The 20,413-nt window shown below is 39.0% G+C and overlaps 1 protein-coding gene and 2 non-coding genes across 4 annotated transcripts; all 3 read right to left on the reverse strand.

Moving 5' to 3' along the window:
* Window positions 1–397: 397 nt before the first annotated feature.
* Window positions 398–17,522, reverse strand: KHDC4 (KH domain containing 4, pre-mRNA splicing factor). 2 transcript variants are annotated; one of them, XR_011247400.1, is made up of 14 exons: window positions 17,268–17,522; window positions 16,550–16,766; window positions 13,547–13,675; window positions 13,169–13,248; window positions 11,667–11,719; window positions 11,246–11,409; window positions 9,760–9,971; window positions 9,150–9,210; window positions 7,256–7,313; window positions 6,763–7,016; window positions 4,908–5,081; window positions 3,880–3,964; window positions 2,577–2,668; window positions 398–1,690 (listed from the first exon to the last, which is right to left on the reverse strand). XR_011247400.1 is itself a non-coding variant. In XM_069544257.1 (14 exons), exons 1-14 carry the CDS (start codon window positions 17,303–17,305, stop codon window positions 1,491–1,493), a joined length of 1,845 nt encoding a protein of 614 aa, XP_069400358.1. In that variant the 5' UTR covers window positions 17,306–17,522; the 3' UTR covers window positions 398–1,490. The 2 variants fall into 2 exon arrangements, 1 of the variants encoding a protein (XP_069400358.1); XM_069544257.1 differs by having other exon boundaries at window positions 3,880–3,992.
* LOC138431641 (small nucleolar RNA SNORA42/SNORA80 family) lies at window positions 5,938–6,069 on the reverse strand. The gene has a single exon (XR_011253792.1). It is a non-coding gene; the product is annotated as a small nucleolar RNA SNORA42/SNORA80 family (small nucleolar RNA).
* Window positions 10,312–10,446, reverse strand: LOC138431647 (small Cajal body-specific RNA 4). Its single transcript, XR_011253798.1, has one exon. It is a non-coding gene; the product is annotated as a small Cajal body-specific RNA 4 (non-coding RNA).
* Window positions 17,523–20,413: the final 2,891 nt, after the last annotated feature.

Consider the following 20,413-nt stretch of genomic DNA (forward strand, 5'->3'; position numbering starts at 1 on the left):
ATAAAAATCCTCTATTTTCATTTGAATTTTACTTTGTACAGTCATAAAACTTTTGGAACTACATGCAAATTTTTGGGTCTATGTATGTATTTTTCTGATGGAGCTATAATAGCATTATGTTGGGACTTCCCTGGTGGCTCAGAGGGTAAAGAATCTGCCTGCAATGAGGGAGACCCAGGTTTGATCCCTGGGTCAAGATCCCCTGGAGAAGGGAATGGCTACCCACTCCAGTATTCTTGCCTGGAGAATTCCATGGATATAGGAACCTGGCAGGCTACAGCCCACAGGGTTGTAAAGAGTCAGACACCACTGAGAGGCTAAAACACACAAGTAAAAAAGGTTATGAATTTTCATATATGGATGGGTTGTGGAATAAAGAACAAAGAAACCACAAGCAGAATATTTATACATTTATTTATAATGAAATTATGATCTAAATATTTACAACATATAGGAAACCAGAGGATACGTTTATACAAAGCCAGTCTGCAAAGTATTCAAATGTGCAAAAACGACAGTTCAATATCTCAAACTACTCCTGGTTCAGCAGACTAGCTCCTTCACTTTCACACATCAATATTTGATACAAAAAAGTTCTTTTGGCAAAACCTGTAATGCCAAGAAAAAGGACAAGTTGCAATTTCAGTCACTAAGTCCACCATTTATTCCAAGCAGTCAAATCTCTCTATTTTCAGTTGCAACCAGTTCTCAGAGACAGACCACTGGATGTCATTTCTGTGATGAGTTCTGACCAGCTTTTGATCAAGTAATTTTCTCAGACTCAGTTGAAGACAAGGAGCTTAGACGGGCAGTAAAAACAGCAATGGTTATCTGAGACAAGAATGCCTGAAAGGTACCAGCTTTGACTCATCCCAATGGAAAAAAACCTTCAATATCCCAGGATTCAGCTATATCCAACAGTTCTGCATTAGTAATGCATTTGCATTTTCCAAAACAAAGAATCCAAAAAATGAAATAGGGATGAGGACTTTTTAGATTTAAATACTGAAAGGAAAGGATGGTCTTAAAATCATTTCCCCACTAATAAATAGTAAGGCTTTGTTTGGAACCAGTTATTATCAAAATTGACCACAGTAGTAAAATACAAATAAAACTTGGTTTATGTCAGAATAGGGGCTATTCATTTGGAAAAGGCTGGACCAGGTCAAGGGTATATTGGAATGACCCTGTTGAACAAGCACATTTCACCAACTGTTAAAAAGCTTGAGACAAATTTGTGATTCTAAGTAAATTTTAACAGATGCTATGCCACTGCAGAAATAAGGGTATTTAAAAAAAAAAAAAAAGAAGAATGGAAACCCTTTAAGAAAGGGAACGCTCATCACTGACTTTTTTTTCTTTTTCTCCATCACTGACTTCTGTAAAAGTCCAAGATGGTTCCCCGTACAGGCCCCAGAGTCTTATTATTAAATCAAATGCATGCATTATTGCTAGAGTCACCAAGGCTCAAATCTCTGCTCCACTGTTGCCTATGGAGCCATCCAGAATGGCATCTGTTGTTTAGCTCGTGGTTGTGATGAAGGATACTGATATCCCAAACTCCAGCCCTGTGGAAAACTACTTGCATTTTTATGACCTCCGTGTTCCTCCTCTTCGTCAGATGAATCTGCAGCATAAGCCACCAAGCCAAACCCCTTCTCTGTAGTCTTCATTTTCTTGACTGGATAATCTAGAAGAGAGAATAACCCCAACCCCATTCCCCACCAAGAAGAAAAAAAAAAGATAATACCATAAATTCGTTAATTAAAAAAAAAGATGTTAATTGTGGTTAGTTGGACACCATTTTGAGGTCACAGGGTCAATGGTCACCCAAAAACGTTGAAGATCACACGAAAAACAGCACCAGCATCAGCAAATGGGAATCCACCAGAACCATGTAAGAAAACAGAGAAAGAAAAAAGAAACACACACACACAAAAAAAAAAGAAAAAAAAAAAAAAAGGAAAGTTAGCAAGTAAGTCTCTGGAGTCTAATATTTCACCTTTAAAAAGTTAAAAGAGAAGAAAAGAAAAAAAATGTACTTTCTTCTGTTCACTTTTATGACTATAGGCAAAGAAAAAAAAAAATCCCATTTACGGACCTCTCCAAATTTAGAGTTCTGAGATACTAAGAAGCAACATTTTAAAAAAGACACTGGTTGACCATTCCCAACCAATAAATAAGAGATATAAGGTGAGAGGTAGCTCAGCTCCCAACACAAAAGTCTTTTAAGTCTGCATCAGGTTACCTCCAGGTATCCAAACAACAAAGGCAACAAAATTTTGAAATGACCTACCAATCATTACTTTTTCCTAAATGTCACTGATGCTATGTATAAAATGTAAGTCGACTGACTCTTTTTCTAGACACACGTCGGTTGAAAATAAAAGGCTGTGTAACTATATGATGTCCTTATAAACAAACAAACAAAAAAAAGTATTCTCATTAGCCAACAGATTATAGAGGTTGGATTAAACACCTGAATAAGTCAACCTGAATGAATATCAGATTAGAAAGCTAATAGCTTAAGACCAGTCTTAGCCATTTCCTTGCTCCCCCAGCTACACCTTACTCACCATGACTCCCTGTTAAAGTCCCAGACCCATTCCTTTCGTCAGACTCTGTTTTTATTCCAGTCACTGGAAAGGCTGGTGGAGGCATCAACTGCCTGTTAAAAGTTAAAAATAATTTTTCAGACACATTCAACCTTTCCAGTACATAAGAAGTTGAATAACAATACAATCTGCAAATAAAAGTTCATTTTAACTATTAATTTCAACCCTTTCTACCTGACACCATTTTTTTCAAGCAATTATCAAGTTGTAAGATTAGGAAATTTCCTGGCAGTCCAGTGGCTAGGACCCAACGCTTTCACTACCAGTGCCCTGGGTTCAACCCCTGGTCAGGGAACTAAGATCTCACATGCCATGCAGTGTGGCCAAAAACAAAAGTTGTAAGATTATAAGGATATAATAGAATGAGTAAATAAACAAATTAAAGTTGTAATAGGGAACTATATTTAACATTATGGAATACTCTCAAAGGGAAAAGAATCTGAAAAAAAAAATAGATATGTATGTACAGCAAGTAAATCACTTTGTTGTACACTTAAAACTAATGCAACATTGTAAATAAACTATACTTCAAAATAAAAGAAAAAAAAAAGAGGTCTTTCCAATGCAAATTGTATTTGTCATGACCTGAAAGTAGTTGTCCCAGCTATTCGTTTGAATATGCCTTTGTATACTTTCAACTACCGTAAAACATGGTATATCCACTAATGGGATTTGCCAATCACAGTACATATTTCTAGGCAGTTTATAAAATGATGCATCAAGAATTAAACTATGAAAAAAAAGCAAAGTATGATATCCTTATGGAAAAAAACAGAGTGAATGAATATGAAAGAATGAACTGTTGTGATAAAAACCAGCTCCATCTTGTGAAGGCTAATGTAATATAGGAGAGGAGAATTCAAGCACTGGGTGACAGATTGGACTCTCATTCAAGTACCTCCACCCATGATATTCCATGATTCTAAGTAGCAAAAATGGTTTGACTGTGTAATACTTCTTTTACTGTCTATCCTTAGGAAAATGGCTAAGACACAGACAAAAAAAATAAAGGCAGATACCTGAATAATCAAGTACTGAACTATTCAAGGCTGAGTATAAGTGATTCTAAGGCTGTGTAAAGGATATCATCGTATTTTCCATTACCGCATCCATTACAATGAACAGGAGATTATCTGATCCAAATGATTTCATCTCAGTTTAACATGGGTGCTCGGTAGCAACGATCATTATTCACATTAATGTTGCAAAAAAAAAAAAAAAGACATCTGAACATATCCATATAATTCTGTTCCAACTGACTTACCTGTCCCTCTCTCGCTCTTTGCCTGAGGAACTTGCCGGCTTCGATCCTGCACCTTCAATCTCATTCTGACTGGAGAAGCCTGTACCTAAATTAGTCATATGAATGGGTCCATGCTATGAGCAGAAAAATACAGTGGCATTAGCAAATCTACAACTGCCGTATTGACTTTAGCTCCTTAATGTAACTGTCAAGTGCCTCATCTTTCTGATAAACTGCAGTAAGCTGTACTACACAGCTCTCTGGGATTTGGAGTTAACTATACTCAAAGCACAGACTATCACTTTTCTCTGTAGGACTTGGCCACAGATTTTGTGCTTCATTATGCTATGTCTTTATGTTTTCAATTATCTATGACTTAACTGGTTTGTATAAATCTAGTTATAAACTACAAAAATGTTCCAAAGAATGTCTGGTTCAAAGAATGCTTCAGAGGATTCTGGCAAAAGCACTTCTCCGGATAAAACAAGACTGTACCAAAATTATGTATTTTAATAATCTAAAAAGACTCATCAGTGAATGAGTTTACAATCACATCCATGCACAGAATCACTGCATTTCTGGCTATCGTTTTTTCAGGGGTGTAGGAATTAGAGAATTACACCACCCTCTTGTTTAGCAGGGAGAAAAAGAACAGTGCCAAGGTTTTAAATACAAGCCATATATTGGTAGAGTAACAGTTCTTCCCTACTCATTTCACTACAAGCTTTAAGAGGCTTTCAAGAGTCTGCTGTATAAACAGGAAGTGCAGAATTTTACACAACTTCCAGATGCTAGTCATAGGAGACTTCTCTCTAGGTGGAGAGCTCTGTATTCTCTTATCTCCCTGACCCAAAAACAAAACCCACCCAAAGGGAATCACTCTTGGTTTAACTTAATCCCTAAGGATAAGTATCTTATTTAAATGGATTCCAGAATGCAGAAATCCTAGTATTGGGAGGACAGTTGACACAGATGTGAACTTATCTTTCTTTAAAGGGAGAATACAGTAAGATAAGATGAGATAAGTAAGATAGGATATTTTATTTAACCTGGTATCCAAGAAGTCCAGATTCTCGTTCATCTGGTAGCTCCTCTGTGAATCGCCTCTTCTGTGCCTGGGGTTGACTTGGGAGTGGGGGCTGGGGCTGGGGTGGGGGCTGGGGGCCGGCAGGCAAGGCAGTTTTGACAGGAGCAGCAGGAATAAAAGGCCCACTCATCGGACTCTGGGACCAAAACAAACCAAGGAGGAAAAGTGTGAGAATGCTCAACTAACAAATAACTAAAGGATGTTTACAACATACTTTAGTGATCAATATGATGCATGTACATCCTTCATCTTCTGGTCCTGCGTTTCCTTCAAGTATAATTTGGTAACAGTATCACCTAGTCTTCCTACCTTCATGGCAGCTAACATAAAATTGAAAGTTTTGAACTCTCAGGAAAAACCTGCTGCACATTTTTGCCATCAGGAGCAAACATGATCATGAACAAACAATAGACACTCCAGTCACTTACTTAGTTCAGAAGTTCAAGCAAGAACATTCTCTTATTTAAAGCCCTTTAATCAATGTAATTAGCTCTTTCTGGATCATAAATGCTGCTAAGGCTTGTGTGGCAAATACAACTTCATCTATCATTTCCATGGATAAACTATGTCAAGAACAAGTATAATAGTTTTAAGAGGTTGTTCCGAAAAGGAAAAGATAGATATATTAGAGAAAACAAGCACTTCTAAAAGGAAAACTTTCATTAATATCAGCTAATATTTATTGACTGCTTACTTAATCCTTGCAACTCTGGATTATAATGATTATGCCATTTTATATATAAAGAAAACTAGAGCCTGGATAGATTAAGTTCTCTGTCAAGATGACACAGCTCAAAAATGGGGAAGCATCATGGACCCTGCCAGTCTATCTCTAAACCCATACTCTTAACCATTCTGCTATATTGCTTCCAAATTACAAGAGAATGTGGCTCAAAGCTGCAGAACTATAGCTCTGCCTAAATATAAGGTAATATAATTATGACTAAGGGACCACAAACAGAATTGAGTTCATAAGCCCATTTTTGGTTTCACACTGTACAACTGCTTTCAGTGCTCACAGCCCACAGGTAGGGACTGAGCAATGGTTCGAGGCTGTTTTCTCTGGCATGGGTACACTATGAGAGGCCCACAGAGGAGGACCTACCATAAATCCATTACCATGCTTTCATTAGTCTTTCCCCTGCCTCTAAGAAGAATGGTCCATAATCTAAACGAGCTGGCTACTTATTCTTTTCCTAAAATTCTACTTTCCTAGCTTGAGAAATATATACCAGCTTTATAATCCTTTCATTTAGGAAGCTCACATACCTCTTGGCCTAAAACACCTGTATATGATATATTTCTTCTAAGATTAGCAAATCAGTTCCTATCATTTAGACAAGTGTGGTATGCCAGCCCTAATCCGTGAGAACTTTAACACTGCAAAACCCAGGACAGGTAAACTATGATTCTTGCCTGCTATGTTTTTGTAAATCAAGTTATTGGAACATGGTCATGCTCATCCATTTCCTAGTGTAGAAATGGCTTTTCCGCTACAGCAAGAGTGCAGTAGTTATGGCAGAAACTGTATGGCCCACAAAGCCTAAAATATTTATCTTCCAGCCCTTCGTGAAAAAGCTCGACAACTTGTGCTCTGAAGTAGTATTTGGTGGCAAAAGTTATAAAACTGTAAACTTTAGGATAAATATACACATGTATACACTATTCCAAAGTACTGAGGTAGTTCGATGGTGGGAACACAGGAAGAAACACCTCGAATTCCAGTTGCTTCTGATAATACCAGCACCTTTCCACCCCCTCCCTGCCCCAATTTTTCCTAATTCAACAGTCTCGTATTTCATATCCCGGCAACCTACCTGTCCAGTGCTAGCTGGAGGCTGCACTTGTGTTATCGGGTATTGTGTTGGCACAGGTGGAACTCCAGTGGGTAATGCTGGCAAGACTCCAGGTGCCAAAGAAACAGCTGGTGGCACTATACTTGGTACTCCGTAAGGAGGTTGAACTGGCTGCTGAGGAGGGGGAACAACAGGGTAACCAGACTGATAGCCATTGGATGGATAATATGGTGGCTGAGGAGGGACACTACTTATAGCAGAGGGTTGTGTATAGCCTGAGGGGGAAGAAAAAAAGTGTTTAATCAGCTGCAGCAGAATGAGACATTTTAGCTGAATATTAAACTTAATCTCTAGGGAAGAAAACTACTGAGGCACAAATGGCTTTCCAAATTACCCTAAGTTAAAGTGAATATTAGTAGTGCCCTGGCACAGTTCCTTTAACTTCGAGTATCTTACTTTATTCATTAATATCACTACCAAAATATTTCTTTTTACCACTTCAAGACGTACACACCTGGTAAAGGTACAGCAGTATTGATCTGGTTCACAAATCTAGAGTATTCAGCGTGAACCTGGAAAGTGAAGGGGAACAGATCAATATGGAACAGTCTCAACTCACTTAGTACATATGAGGATATGTGATTCTAGGATCAAAGCAAATTAGAAGCCAAAACATTTCCATCAATGTTTCAGTCAAATTTATTAGACTCATTTAATCTAAATTTGGGGGCCTCCCAGGGAGTTCAGTGGTAAAGAATTCGCCTGCCAATGCAGAAGACACGGGTTAGATTCCCTGGTTCAGAGATTCCCTGCAGGGGGAATGGCAACCTACTCCAGTATTCTTGCTGGGAGAATCCCACGGACAGGAGTCTGGTGGGCTGCAGTCCACGGGATCACCAAGGGTCAAACACAACTGAGCGCACACACACTCTTAATTTTAATAAGGCACACCACTAAATTACTAACCCAGGTTTGGGGAACAAGAGACATGGACATCAGGAGCACCCTAAGTGAAGTGAAAGTCGCTCAGTTACATCTGACTCTTTGCGACCTCATGGACTACGGGAATTCTGCAGGCCAGGATACTGGAGTGGGTAGCCTTTCCCTTCTCCAGCGGATCTTCCCCAACCCAGGGATCAAACCAGGGTATCCCACATTAGGGAAGCAATTTGAGTGGAGCATCCTAACCACCCCCCACTTAACCCAATTCTAGGGTAGAAAATCATTCACGGAACCATAGAAATTAATCAGTTAAGATATTTCTAAGTTTTCTGTTTAACTGTAGAGAAATCATTCATTCTTTTATTTACTGGGTAATTTGCTCTCAAGGAGCTCATCGTTTAATGAAGGTTTATTACCTCTTCCATCCAGTTCTTCATTATAAGGATCTTACTAAGTCCAACTTTGTTGCTACTTAGTAAGTACAACAAAGAAAAAGATGAGGAACTGGTCAAGGAAGTTATATGAGACAAGGGTTGGTAAGTCAGGTTACCTTGCAAAAGCAAAGGAAATAAAAGCTTCATCCTGAGATGCCTGATACCTATGGTTTAACTTCTGGTTATTTGATTATAGAATGATTTGATTATAGAATGATTACAGAATGGACAGCCAAAGAAGCCCAAAGGATACCGCAAAGGATGACTGGCTTCCAACTGTGAGGACTCAAGCCACCGCATCTAAAGCTAATATTAAATTTGGAATTCAGATCATAAACAACCTGACCAGGATTAACAGTGGTATTTAAGTAACTGACAACACTGAGACTGTATGATATTATATAGTGGAAATGTCATGCTGAAACAGCTCCTGAAGAAGAAATACAAGTGAACAGTGACCCTGGCTAGGGGAGTCTGACTTCCGTACAGAGAGTATCAGTTGCTGGAATGGTGCAGTAGTTTGAAGTGTTGTTCCAACCCCCTACCAAATTTATGTCTGCCAAGAACACTAGAATATGACCTCGTTTGGCAACAAGAAGGTCTTTACAGATGGAGATCATTAAGTTGCAGTCATGCTGGATTACAGTGGACTGTAAAATCAAATCTCCTCCTTATGGGAGGAGGTAAGAGAGACACAGGAAAGGCCAGGTGAAGATGGAGGCAGAGTTAAGCTGACACAAGGCAAAGAATGCCAAGGACTGCAGGTTAATTATTAACAAGCTAGTTGAGAGGAATGGAATGGATTCTCCCTCGGAGCCTTCAGAAGGAACCTAGCTTGCCCACACCTTGATTTTGGACTTCTGGCTTCCTGAACTATGAGAGAATAAAGGTCTGTTGTTTTAAGTCGTCTGGTTTGTGGGAATTTGATATGGGAGGCCTAGGAAACGCATACAGGTAGAAAAATAGCTAAGACACAGTCCAAGACGGCAGTAGATCTTCTAAATGAGTTTCAGACAGATAAATATAACTTACTGTTTGCAAGAGATTCTCACAGAGCTTCTTGGCAGCAGCTAGGCCTTCTGGTTTGGGATGACTGTAAAGACGTAAGAACCAACAAATTTGAAAGAAAGAAAAAGAAAAGATACAGAATTCTGCTTTGTATGCTGTTTTCTAAATGCAGTATAGTCAATGTAGCACAAATCTAAGTTTCTGAATATCACAAAACAGAAACACAAAAATAGTCCTTAAGCCCTTCAAGATATAACTAATATCATTACCACAAATGTTATGGTCTCCTTCTTTGAGGAACGGTATTTCTTGATATAAACAAAGCCTATTCAAAGATCACTAATTTTTAAATGTATTGTCGTAGGTTTAAATGAAAGTTATTTCAGGCTTACTGCAGCTCATTTTATGATCACAGACTCTTATAAAACCCAAAGATGTAAATACTAAAAAAATCCAATCACACCTCTACTTCAGTTTTTATTAACTAATTACAAAGTGATTACTGCTATTATTTACTTAGGTTCCTAATGCTACTACTTATTAAGCTCATATTCTCTTGCTCCTCTTGAGTCATTTCTGCCTGTACTGATCAGCTGACAAGCATCCAAATGTCCTTGGCTCTATCTATCCATACCTGATGTAAATGTACATAGGTTCAAAAGCTTCTCGGCCAGATGCTGGCTCAATGCAGCCTGAGCCTTTCCCTCGTAGGAAGACTTTGGCACCTGTTTCAATCTGAATGTGCTGCAAATAGGTGCAGCCTGGACCTTCCACTTTCTCCTTGACATTAAAAGTGGGCACAGCATGTTCAAGACCCACGAATAATTTATCTTGAACATAATGCATCTGCAGAAAAACAGAATATCTCTAATTAAAACAGAATACATAAATAAATCCTAAAAATGAAAATTATTAGGCAAAATACTTTAATCCTCCAGATACTTTCAATCACTTCCAGAATAAAGACCCCCCTATAATTCCTACCATGGACCTAAAAAATAAACCCTATCAAGTTGCTTAATTTAAACACAAACTACATATTCCATGTACATACCTACAACATTAACATCTTACTCTGTTCAGTGAAATCTATTTAAGAAGTGAAAACCCAAGATTCAATACTGAGTAAGTAAATACACTTACTGTATAAAAAATAGCAAAGACAGTCTCCTGTAAAGCTGGAGTAGAATGTCGGGTAGTACAGTCAACCCTGTGATATTCTGTAACACACGGAGGGCTGCTCTCTCCAACCCTTTTTTTCTAGGAGGATTGTATCAGCAGAGTCTTGCTTCATCAGACTCAGCCTTCTTAGTCCTCCAGTTAAGTTTACTAATTTAAACCAAACCACTGACTTCAAAATGCACAATACGTGTACTCTTCACTCTAACAGTCCCTTTGCTACGTCAACCACAAACTGGCACTTGCTGTGCATGCTTGCCATCTCCCTCTGCAAGGATTAAATCACGTGCTGCTGCCACTGCTGAACTTCAATGCCTTCTGAAAGGCGTTCAGGGTGGAAAATAGAAATGAGGCACTCTTGCACTCCCAGAAAACTGGTAGGACAGGTTTTAAAATAGCCAGCTATTCTCAAGAGCTAATTCTATGAGTCTAATTTTTATATCTCCTTGTACCTAGAAAAGCACTAAAATCCTTCATGGTGATGACTATTTCTTGTGACTAGAAGAAGCTCTATCAGACCAGAAGAACTTTCTAAAAAATAAACATGCTTAATTACATGTACTCTCACTTTACCAAAATCACATATATACTGCCCTTCCCCTCTCTCTCTCTGGAACAGTCTCTGAGAATTATTTGAGGCACTATCTCCCGGGCTACCGTTGTCATACTGGCCCAAATAAAACCTAACTCTCAACTCTCATGTTATGCTTTTTTTTTTTTAAGTTGACATCTAGAATGTATCAGTATAAAGAGATGTGTGTTCAGATGTTCACTACCTCTCGGTAACCTAGATGGTCCATTAATAGGATTATCAATGGGGGTAACTTTTAGGTTGGAGTTTCAGGGTTTTATTTTTTTTTCTTCATACTCCCTATAGTATTTGGCATATATCATTTTTACAGCAATGATAACACTGTTAATGACCTCTCCATAAAACATACCCCTGACTGGAAGGGAGGCTTCTGGCTAATAGCTGGAGATAGCTGTGCAATGGGTGCTGGCTGGTGATAGACAGTGACTGTTGCACCATTAAAAGTTGGACTTGTCCCTGTGGCAGCTTTGACTACTCCATTGGTAATAATTTCTTTGATTCGGTTTACAGCTCCTAGGGAAAAACACAGACAGTAAGGTACTACACTCAAGAAATGAACGAACAGATAAACAACAACGATAAACACAGGCCAATCCTCAGTTACTTGTGTTTTTAATCCATTTTATAGATTACCCAAATATATTCATGAGTAGTTCTTTATCATAAAGAAGAGTTAAAACAGCCACCAGGAACAAACAGTTTGCCTACTTATTACATATAACACTTTGCTCTTCACAAAAAGCAGTATGCAAGTCAAAACAATTACTTACTGTCCACTAATTCCCGTGTCTGGCCCTGAACATGAAGATACAATGGACGATCCCTATAAAGAGAAATATTAAAATGATGACAGCGAGCTGGTCACAACCAAAGGGGTCAAATGGGTCACCAAACCTAATCTGTTATCACTCAAATGTTTCTAAATAAGTAAAGGAGACCATATACATGAAAATGGCTGTTGCTAGTTAAATTTCTAAGAACATGGTTTTATAGCTGGCGAATGAATACTTGCTGGCTGCTTAAAGTAAATGGGGCCACACAGGGATCAAATATGCTCTTCTAGGCTCATGAACATTAATCTCTAGTCTTCTGGATAACCCAGTGTTTGAGAACAGCATTTCTTTCTGCTGGCTGTCTAGTAAGTTATGGACAAATGGGCTCTTGGCTATCCAACCTAATGTGCCAAGGGTGGTGGCATATATATATATATATATATATACACATGCATATTTCTTTAAAGGTTCACACCCAACTGAGAAGACTCGTTAAGACTCTCAACCTAACATGGGGCTTCCTTGGTGGTTCAGTGGTTAAGAATATGCCTGCCAGAACAGAGGACGTCCCTGGTCTGTGAAGATTCCACACACTGCAGAGCAACGAAGCTGGTGGGCAGCAACTACTGAAGCCCACGCAGGCAGAGCCCATGTTCTGCAACATGAGAAGCCACCACAATGAGAAGCCCATGCTCCACAACAAAGAGTAGCTCCTGCTTGCTGCAACTAGATTAAAGTCCAACGAAGACCCAATACAGCCAAAAACAAACACATTCTTAACAAAACAAAACCATAAACTCACTTAAATTGTGATAATAATAAAGAAAGTGATCAACAACCGTACTAATAAAAAGCTGTAGGCAAAACATAACTGTTTAAAGAAAAAAATGTTTAAAACAGCAACCACCACATATGCAAGGTTAAAATACAGTTTTAGCCTGGGGTAGAGAGCAAATTTTGCCTCCTAATTATATTTAGTTTAAGCCAATATGAAAAATGTTGCACTGCCTGAATACCTGCCCTCAAAAACTGGATAATGGAAGTAATGAAACTGAACTAAGATGAAACCTTTATATGGACAACTTACAACCTATAATCATCACAGTGGTAATAAGGAATCTGATAAAAGGATTTTTCTAAAAGGGAGATTATGACAAAGTAGGAACCCACTTGTTGGGGGAAATATTTCCATAGAAAAAAATTTAGATATACAGTAAATATTAACAGCTACTGTCTTCTTTCACAGTTTAGTCTAATTTATTTCCTCCAGTAAAAGCACTAATTGTCAAGTAAAAAACCAAACACAAAAGAAACAGCTGCCAATACTTCGTACACCTGTTTTGAGATGTCTCAAATTGTTATAAAGTGAGTGAGCGCACATGTGCGTGTGTATAGCTACTAACCAAACACGTACACATATTCCCTACAGATGACAAATATGAAGCTACTGTGAGTCCTATGTCCAACTCTTCCCCAAAGTATAGCATATGCATACATACCCTGGTCCTACTTTGGCCTTCTCCTCAGTTGTCATGAACCTCCCTCGAGTTGACACTGCAGCCCCACTAAGTCGGCTGATCTAAAAAGCAAACAATGCATTAGATGATTTGGCAATTCACTGAGGTCAATGACAGGCAGCAGGATATAGATTTTCCCCATTCATTCACTCCATCAATATGTAGGAGTGAGTTCTCTCCTATTATCTTGAAATTTTAACTCAAACTAACTCAAGGAATCCACCCCTATCTGTTTACCTTCACAAGGAAGTTCTTCCACAGTCAAACCCAATCCTAACTTGGCAGACCCAAAACCACTAATAAAAATCTGACAGTACACCCACCCACCACCTTCCCCACAGAGGCCCCACATCTCCATACCTCATCTTGGGTCTGTCCTCGGGTCAGCAAGTTCCTACACGTGAGAGGCACATCGTTGATCTCAACTTCAGCCACAACCAGGTCATCCTTGCTTTTATTGCTAGTTAGGCCTTTGCCAGGGGCCTGAAGCTGTAACAGGAGAAATTACATTAAAAAGTTCATATGAAGAAATAATCTCTTTCTGTTCAATTTAAAACTACACTTTCCCGAATGCCACTAACTCCTTACCGATCCCCTCCCCCGAGCAAACACACCTGGAAATATTCCCTGGTCATTCGTCATCAACAAAATAAAAAGCAAACAAAACCTCCATAAAAATGACACCAAGTACAGTCAATTTACTTGAAGGCCATCATTAGATATCTTTGTAACCTTGGCCCTGTGTGCATTTTTATGACCATATGATTACAGAAACGCTACGGACTAAAAGCTGCAATCTCCAAAAGGAAAATTAAAGGCCAAGTTATGATGCTTTACTGCTCAATTAGATAGCTACAGGTGTAGTAAAATATAGGGTAGAGTCGAGTCCATGCACAACCTGAGTCCAACTACTCATACATCTCATCTGTGTATCAGAAAGCTGCCTGTGTGCCAATACTAGGGTCACAATGTGACCTACACAACACAAAAAAATTCTATTCCTACAGAAACCTCAGAAATCCTTAAATTGTATCCAGTTCACATCCCATTACTCACTTAAGGAAGAACAAAGAGAATGAATGAAAAGACAAGTAAGATTCTGAAACCTGACTGTTTTCTCTCAATTTAAACTATGGGCAAATCCATGACACTGTAAAATCAACTATAATATAAAGTAAAACAGAAAAAAATGCTGTACAGCAGAAATTAGCATAACTTTGTAAATCAACTATAATTTTAAAAAGTTAATAAAATTTAAAAAAATTTTAAATAAACTACAGGGAATTCCCTGGTGGTCTAGTGGTTAGGATGCCAAGCTTTCACTGCTGAGGGCCTGAGTTTAATCCCAGGTTGGGGAATTAAGATCCCACAAGCTATGTGACATGGCCCCCTAAAATAATAAAAAATAAACTACAGGCAACACCAGATAGCTGAATTTGAGTGTTATCTCAAAAGTTTTAACCTCAAGATAGCCTCCCCCAATCCTTAGTTGCCGTGGACAGCACGAGGAAGGTAAAATACAGATTATTTATTTGCACATTAGGTATTTTAAAAATGCGGAAGCAAACTAACTCAACAATATCCCTCTTCCTTTACTGACTTTCAAAATGCATTCACACACCTGTCTCACTGAATCCTTATGCCTTTAAAGGTGCGGATCAGTGTTGTCCAACTGAACTTTCTGTTTTCCACTTGCCAGTCCGATACGGGTGTCACCATCCACACGTCGACTGAACACTTGAAATGTGGCTAACATAACCAAGGAACTAAATCTTAACATTTACAACCAGTAACTGGGGCTTCTAGGTTTCATACGTAGGCATTCTGATTCTAAATCCAGTATTCGTGCACCATGCTGCCTTCTGCTGGGTTCAATCACCATTTTAGAGATTACTTTTTTAGAAAAAAAGTGAGTCCAAATGAGTAACATCAATATTGATAATTTTAACATTCAAGCATCCATCTCCTTCAATGTGCTTTTAGTATTTTCTTCTAGATCTTACAAATAAACAATTGACTCACACTATCTTTTCAAACCAAAAAATACAATGAATAACAAACTTCCAATTCGCGAAAAGTTTTCGCCAAATCCACAGAACTCAAGCATTAAAACATCCACACAGCTTCTGGCCTACTGATAGATATTATCTATTGACAAACTGGAAGGCTGAGGAATTGCATTTTCTTTCTCCCCCTAGCCCACCCAGTTTTACTGAAGTACAACTGACAAAACTGTAGACATTTAAGGTGTACAATTTTACATTTTGATATAAACATATACACATACAGTATGAAATAATTACCACAAACACACTAATTAACACATCCATCACTTCACATGCGTTACATTTTCAAGTAGAACTCTTCATATGTATCAAGGAAAGCAATTTTAATTAAACCAAAATAATTGTTTTTCACATGAAAACTACAATGGAACGGTCTGTCTTGGAACAAACTGAATTCTCCACCTCCAAACAAAAGCTAAATACCCAGAGTCTGAGGGGACACTGAAGTGAGACATCTGCGTCTGCCATTTACAGATTTAAGACAAGTTAACTTTCCATTCATGAAACTAATTTTCTATAAATCTATAAAGTGGTGACAATAATCCACCCCATACTTGTCGCAAGGTTGCTTTTTCCCCAAACACAAAGCTTGCATTCTAGCAATATAAACAGAACTGTACCCCTTATTCTATAGGAAAATTCTTGCATTCTCCAGCAAGATAAAGGCTTCAAAGTTCAGACCCATTTCAGTTGTAAGCTTCTAATTATAACAAAGATTTTATAAAACGACCAAATAATTTCCTAATTTGTATGAAAACAGCAAAACAACTCACATATCAATCATCTTAGTTCATGTTTAACTGCACTTCAGTTAGGCGGTCATTAGTTATCTGAATCTACAGCTTTTTAACTCGACACTACAATTTAAACCATGCGATTTATCTGAATTTCTGACTTCAGGGAAAATGTACATGTTATCAAAAAACATATTACACCACTGCCTTAGATAATTATGACTTCCCTGGTGGCTCAGACAGTAAAGCATCTGCCTACAACGCGGGAGATCTGGGTTCAATCCCTGGGTCGGGAAGATCTCCTGGAGAAGGGAATGGCAACCCACTCCAGTATTCTTGTTATATACATAGAACTTAAGCGGAACTAAGTGAACTAAGTTCAATCAAACTGCCTCCTAAAAACAAATCACAAGATATCATCAAATACGTTTCAAATATAAGTTATCTTTAATTACTGTATCCCTGTTTTCTCTTTCATTCATCCAAATTATTGGGAGATTACAAGATAACAAAATAACCCCCATTAATATTGCAATTAGCAGAGTCGCCTCAACTTCCAATACCTTCTCAGCGGCATTCTGAGTTGGTTTGAGCTTTCCTTTGGCCATGAGCATGGCATTGATCTTGGCCGCCACAGCGGCAGCAGCGTCCAAGGCTCCAGAGGGTGCAGCTGTGGAGCCCCCCGGGCTTCCTCCACTACTGGTAACCTCCCCACCTGGGGTCGCCGGTGGCAAAAACAGAAGGGGGGCTGGAGCTGGTTGGTCCCATTTGCTGCGGCGCCTACGGAAGTAAAAGAAAAAAACATTAGGCCCCATCAAAGCTTTCAGTTTATTTTTCTCCCCTTACGACACCTTAACACGCTCTTTTCCCGATATCACGTTCCCTTTACAATTCCGACTCTCCTATCAGAAATGGAATTACCGTCTCTCCTTAGAACTACTGCAACATTTCCCCAAATACTTCTTCCAACCTCGTTCCAGAATCTACTTCCTTTCTCCTCCGTCATCCCTATTAAGATTCCACTCTGTCCCATACGTCCTCGTCTCCACCTCCCCCTTAGTTTGGCCTTCCCGAAGTCCCTGCTTTTCTCCTCCTTCTGATCCCCGCCGGCCTTTTCCAGGGACTCCAGGCCTGCTCACCACCCTTCGCCCCAAAAGTCCGGCCCTCCAATGTGTCCACTTCCCACCTCAGGGCCCTGCCACCCATACGCTGCTTCCCATGATCCCTCTGCCTCTCCTGCTCCCCACGCTCCCTGAGATGCCCTCTCCCGCGAAGCTTTACCCGCCGGCTCCAGGATGTGTCGCGCTCCCCGCGGACATGGCGACCGGGTCTGATCAACCACCCGCCAACTACTCCACTACCACCTTTCCGTCACTTCCGCCCCCAACGCCCTTACGCAGAGCCTCTTCCGGTCGTGAGGCAAAGCGGTTCCGGTGTAAACGTCTATTCCTATTGGACTCTGATTTCAAGGCATCTGGAGTTGTGGGAGCCTCTAGGGTGTGACCTTCCTGCTTGCGCCTTGCCCTTGAAAAAGATGGCTGTTAAACCTCATCTTCAGGAAGAATTGGGGCAAGGAGAATTCATCTTTGCTGTGGGCAAGTTGGTAGCCTAGAAGACAATACGCATGAGTCAGGGAATTAAACAGATTTTTACCCCCAATTCACTTATATTACTGTGGAGTCCCAGCCTGTGGCTTGGAAGAGTGCTTTCCCAGACTTTTTCGAACTTCACGTTTCAGTTACATGTTTAGGAAAATGGGAACGATTCCTCCTCTCAAAGGTTATTCGAAGATTTTTTTTTTTTTTTTTTTTCATTTCTGTGTGCCTAGCCCCATTTTAAGAGCGAGGCATATAAAGACAAACCAGCCGCGGGTCCTCCCTTTCTATTGCTCGTAATGTGGCGGGGTAGGCACGCTGGCAATTACATAAAATAGGAATGTGTGATAAGCAAAGATGAAGAAGATAGAATACTCAACTTGGTGGAGCTTACACGCAGGTATATGAAAAAAACGGAATTTAAACGTCCGGGTGAGGGTTGGAGGAATGATCCAGCGTTTGTTATGAAACACAGTGTTCTGGATCTGCCTACTTAACGGTTGAACTGGCCGAGTGCCGGGCGGGACCCGGAAAGCCCTTGGATACCGGCTGAGTTGATTCTGAAAGCCAGAGATTACCAGCATGTAGGGTATCTTGGAGCAGCAAGGAGTCTCTAGATTGAGTAAATGCAGTATAATGGTATTTTTCAAATACGTTTACATTGTGGTAGGATTGACATTTAGTCGCGAAGTCGTGTCCAACCCTTTGTGACCCCATGGACTATAACCCACCAGGCTCCCATGGGATTTCCCAGGCAAGAATACTGGAATGAGTTGTCATTTCCTTCTCCAGGGGATCTTCCCCACCGAGGAATAGAACCCGTCTCTCCTACGTTGGCAGGTGGGTTCTTTACCACTGAGCCACCAGGGAAGCCATCTCATAGGATTAATAGAATACAAATTCATTTGAAAGTCAAATAAATCGTTTTTCCCTCAGCATTTTATGAATAAATGTCCTTTCCATACAAATGCCACCATTATTATATATGAAATTAAATGTGTCCTATTTCTGCACTTTTCTATTGCATGAATCAATTTTTTCCTTTACTATATGTCGTTATAACAATTTTATGCCTACCTTAATATCTGTTAGGGCAAGGCCATATTCCTACATTCCTTTGCTTATATTGACAGGTGTGTTTTTACAAATGAATTTCAGATTTAAAAACGTTGTTTTCTCTTTGTGTTGTCTCCCCAGAACACACTGTTGATGGGATTATGACTGAAATTACATTGTGTTTATTTTTTCCTTTTTTTTTTAAAATTGAGCTATAATTTACATACTGTAAAAATTTACTCTTTTCGAAAGGGTAGCTTACAGGTACAATTCATTGCTTTTTAGTATATTCACAAAGTTCTGCAAGTATCACCAGTATCTAATTTCAGATCATTTTCATCACTTACAGAGGAACTCTGCTTCCATAAGCAGTCACCCAATTTTCCCTTCCCGCCAGCTACTGGGAACCACTAATCTACTTCCTGTCTCTGTGGATTTGCCTATTCTGGCACTTTATATAAATGGAATCACAGGATTTGTGACCACTTGTGTCTGGCTTTTTTCACTTAGTATAGTGTTCTCACAGTTCATCCAAGTTGTAGCATGTGTCAGTACTTCATTCCTTCTTATGGTCAAATACTATTCCATTGTATGGTTATACCACAATTGTTTATCCACTCATCTGCTTATAGATATTCATCATTTCTCTATCCCCTTTGGAGAAAATCCTACTGAAATCCTTTGCCCATTTTAAAATTGGGCTATTTATCTTTTTTTTGTTAAGTTGTAAGTATTCATTATTTATTATGAATCCAAGTCCCTTCAGGTATATGACTTGCATTCTATAGGTTGTCTTTTCACTTTTCTTTCTTTTTTTTGGTCTTTTCACTTTTCTTGAGTTAGTTTTACTGATTTTAAAATCATCCATTTTACCTAGAATTTAAAATGTTTTGCATAAAATTTGATTAAAGGTCTCTTATTCTTTTAATCTCATTTGTATGGCTACTTCCTTCTGTTCTGTCTTTTTTCTTTTCTTTTTATTTTCCTTATCCTCGCCCGGGTCTTGTCTGTTTGTTCAACCTTTTGAAGAATCCATAATTTAGTTTTAATCATCAATATGTTCATCAATTCATCAATAGCAAATTAAAGGTTTGGTTTTTTTTTAAGTCTTTATTAAATTTGTTACAACATTGCTCTGTTTTATGTTCTCTTTCTTGGCCATGAGGCATGTGGGATCTTAGCTCCCCAATCAGGGATCAAACCCACACCCCCTGCATTGGAAAGTATAGTGTTTAACCACCAGGGAAACCCCTGAAATTTTGTTTTTATTCATTATATTCTCCTTTTGGTAATATTTAATGTTTTTCCTAGTTTCTTAAGTTAAATGCTTAGTTTACTTATTTAAAATTATTTTAGAATTTCCCCAAGAAAATCTATTTGTTGGTACAACCAAGTCTGATTTTCTACACTCCATTCAATTGCACTTTGTGATATTGCTAATTGAAAAAAATCTCTCTAAAGTGAGAGAGGTTAGGCTGAGGTCATTTTTCCTTCCTGTTTGCTGCATGGTCAAAAAAAAAAAAAAAAACAACAACTGACATGAATCTGAATGACTGTGCATTTCCTGGTGCTCATTTGGGTAGTATTAGGTAATCTACCAACCCCAAGGCAGTGACAGCTTGGAGTTCATATAAAACTCATATGACTGGACCCTATAACCTCTCTCAGTATCCTGTCCTGACCCTTGAAACTTGCCACTCCCTCATTGTTTCAGTGGCACTTTCTGTCTAAAATCCAAATAGCGGTGGTACACATCCATACCTGCCCCCTTGAGTA

This window comes from Ovis canadensis, chromosome 1 (assembly GCF_042477335.2).
Source record: "Ovis canadensis isolate MfBH-ARS-UI-01 breed Bighorn chromosome 1, ARS-UI_OviCan_v2, whole genome shotgun sequence".
Lineage (NCBI taxonomy): Eukaryota > Metazoa > Chordata > Mammalia > Artiodactyla > Bovidae > Ovis > Ovis canadensis.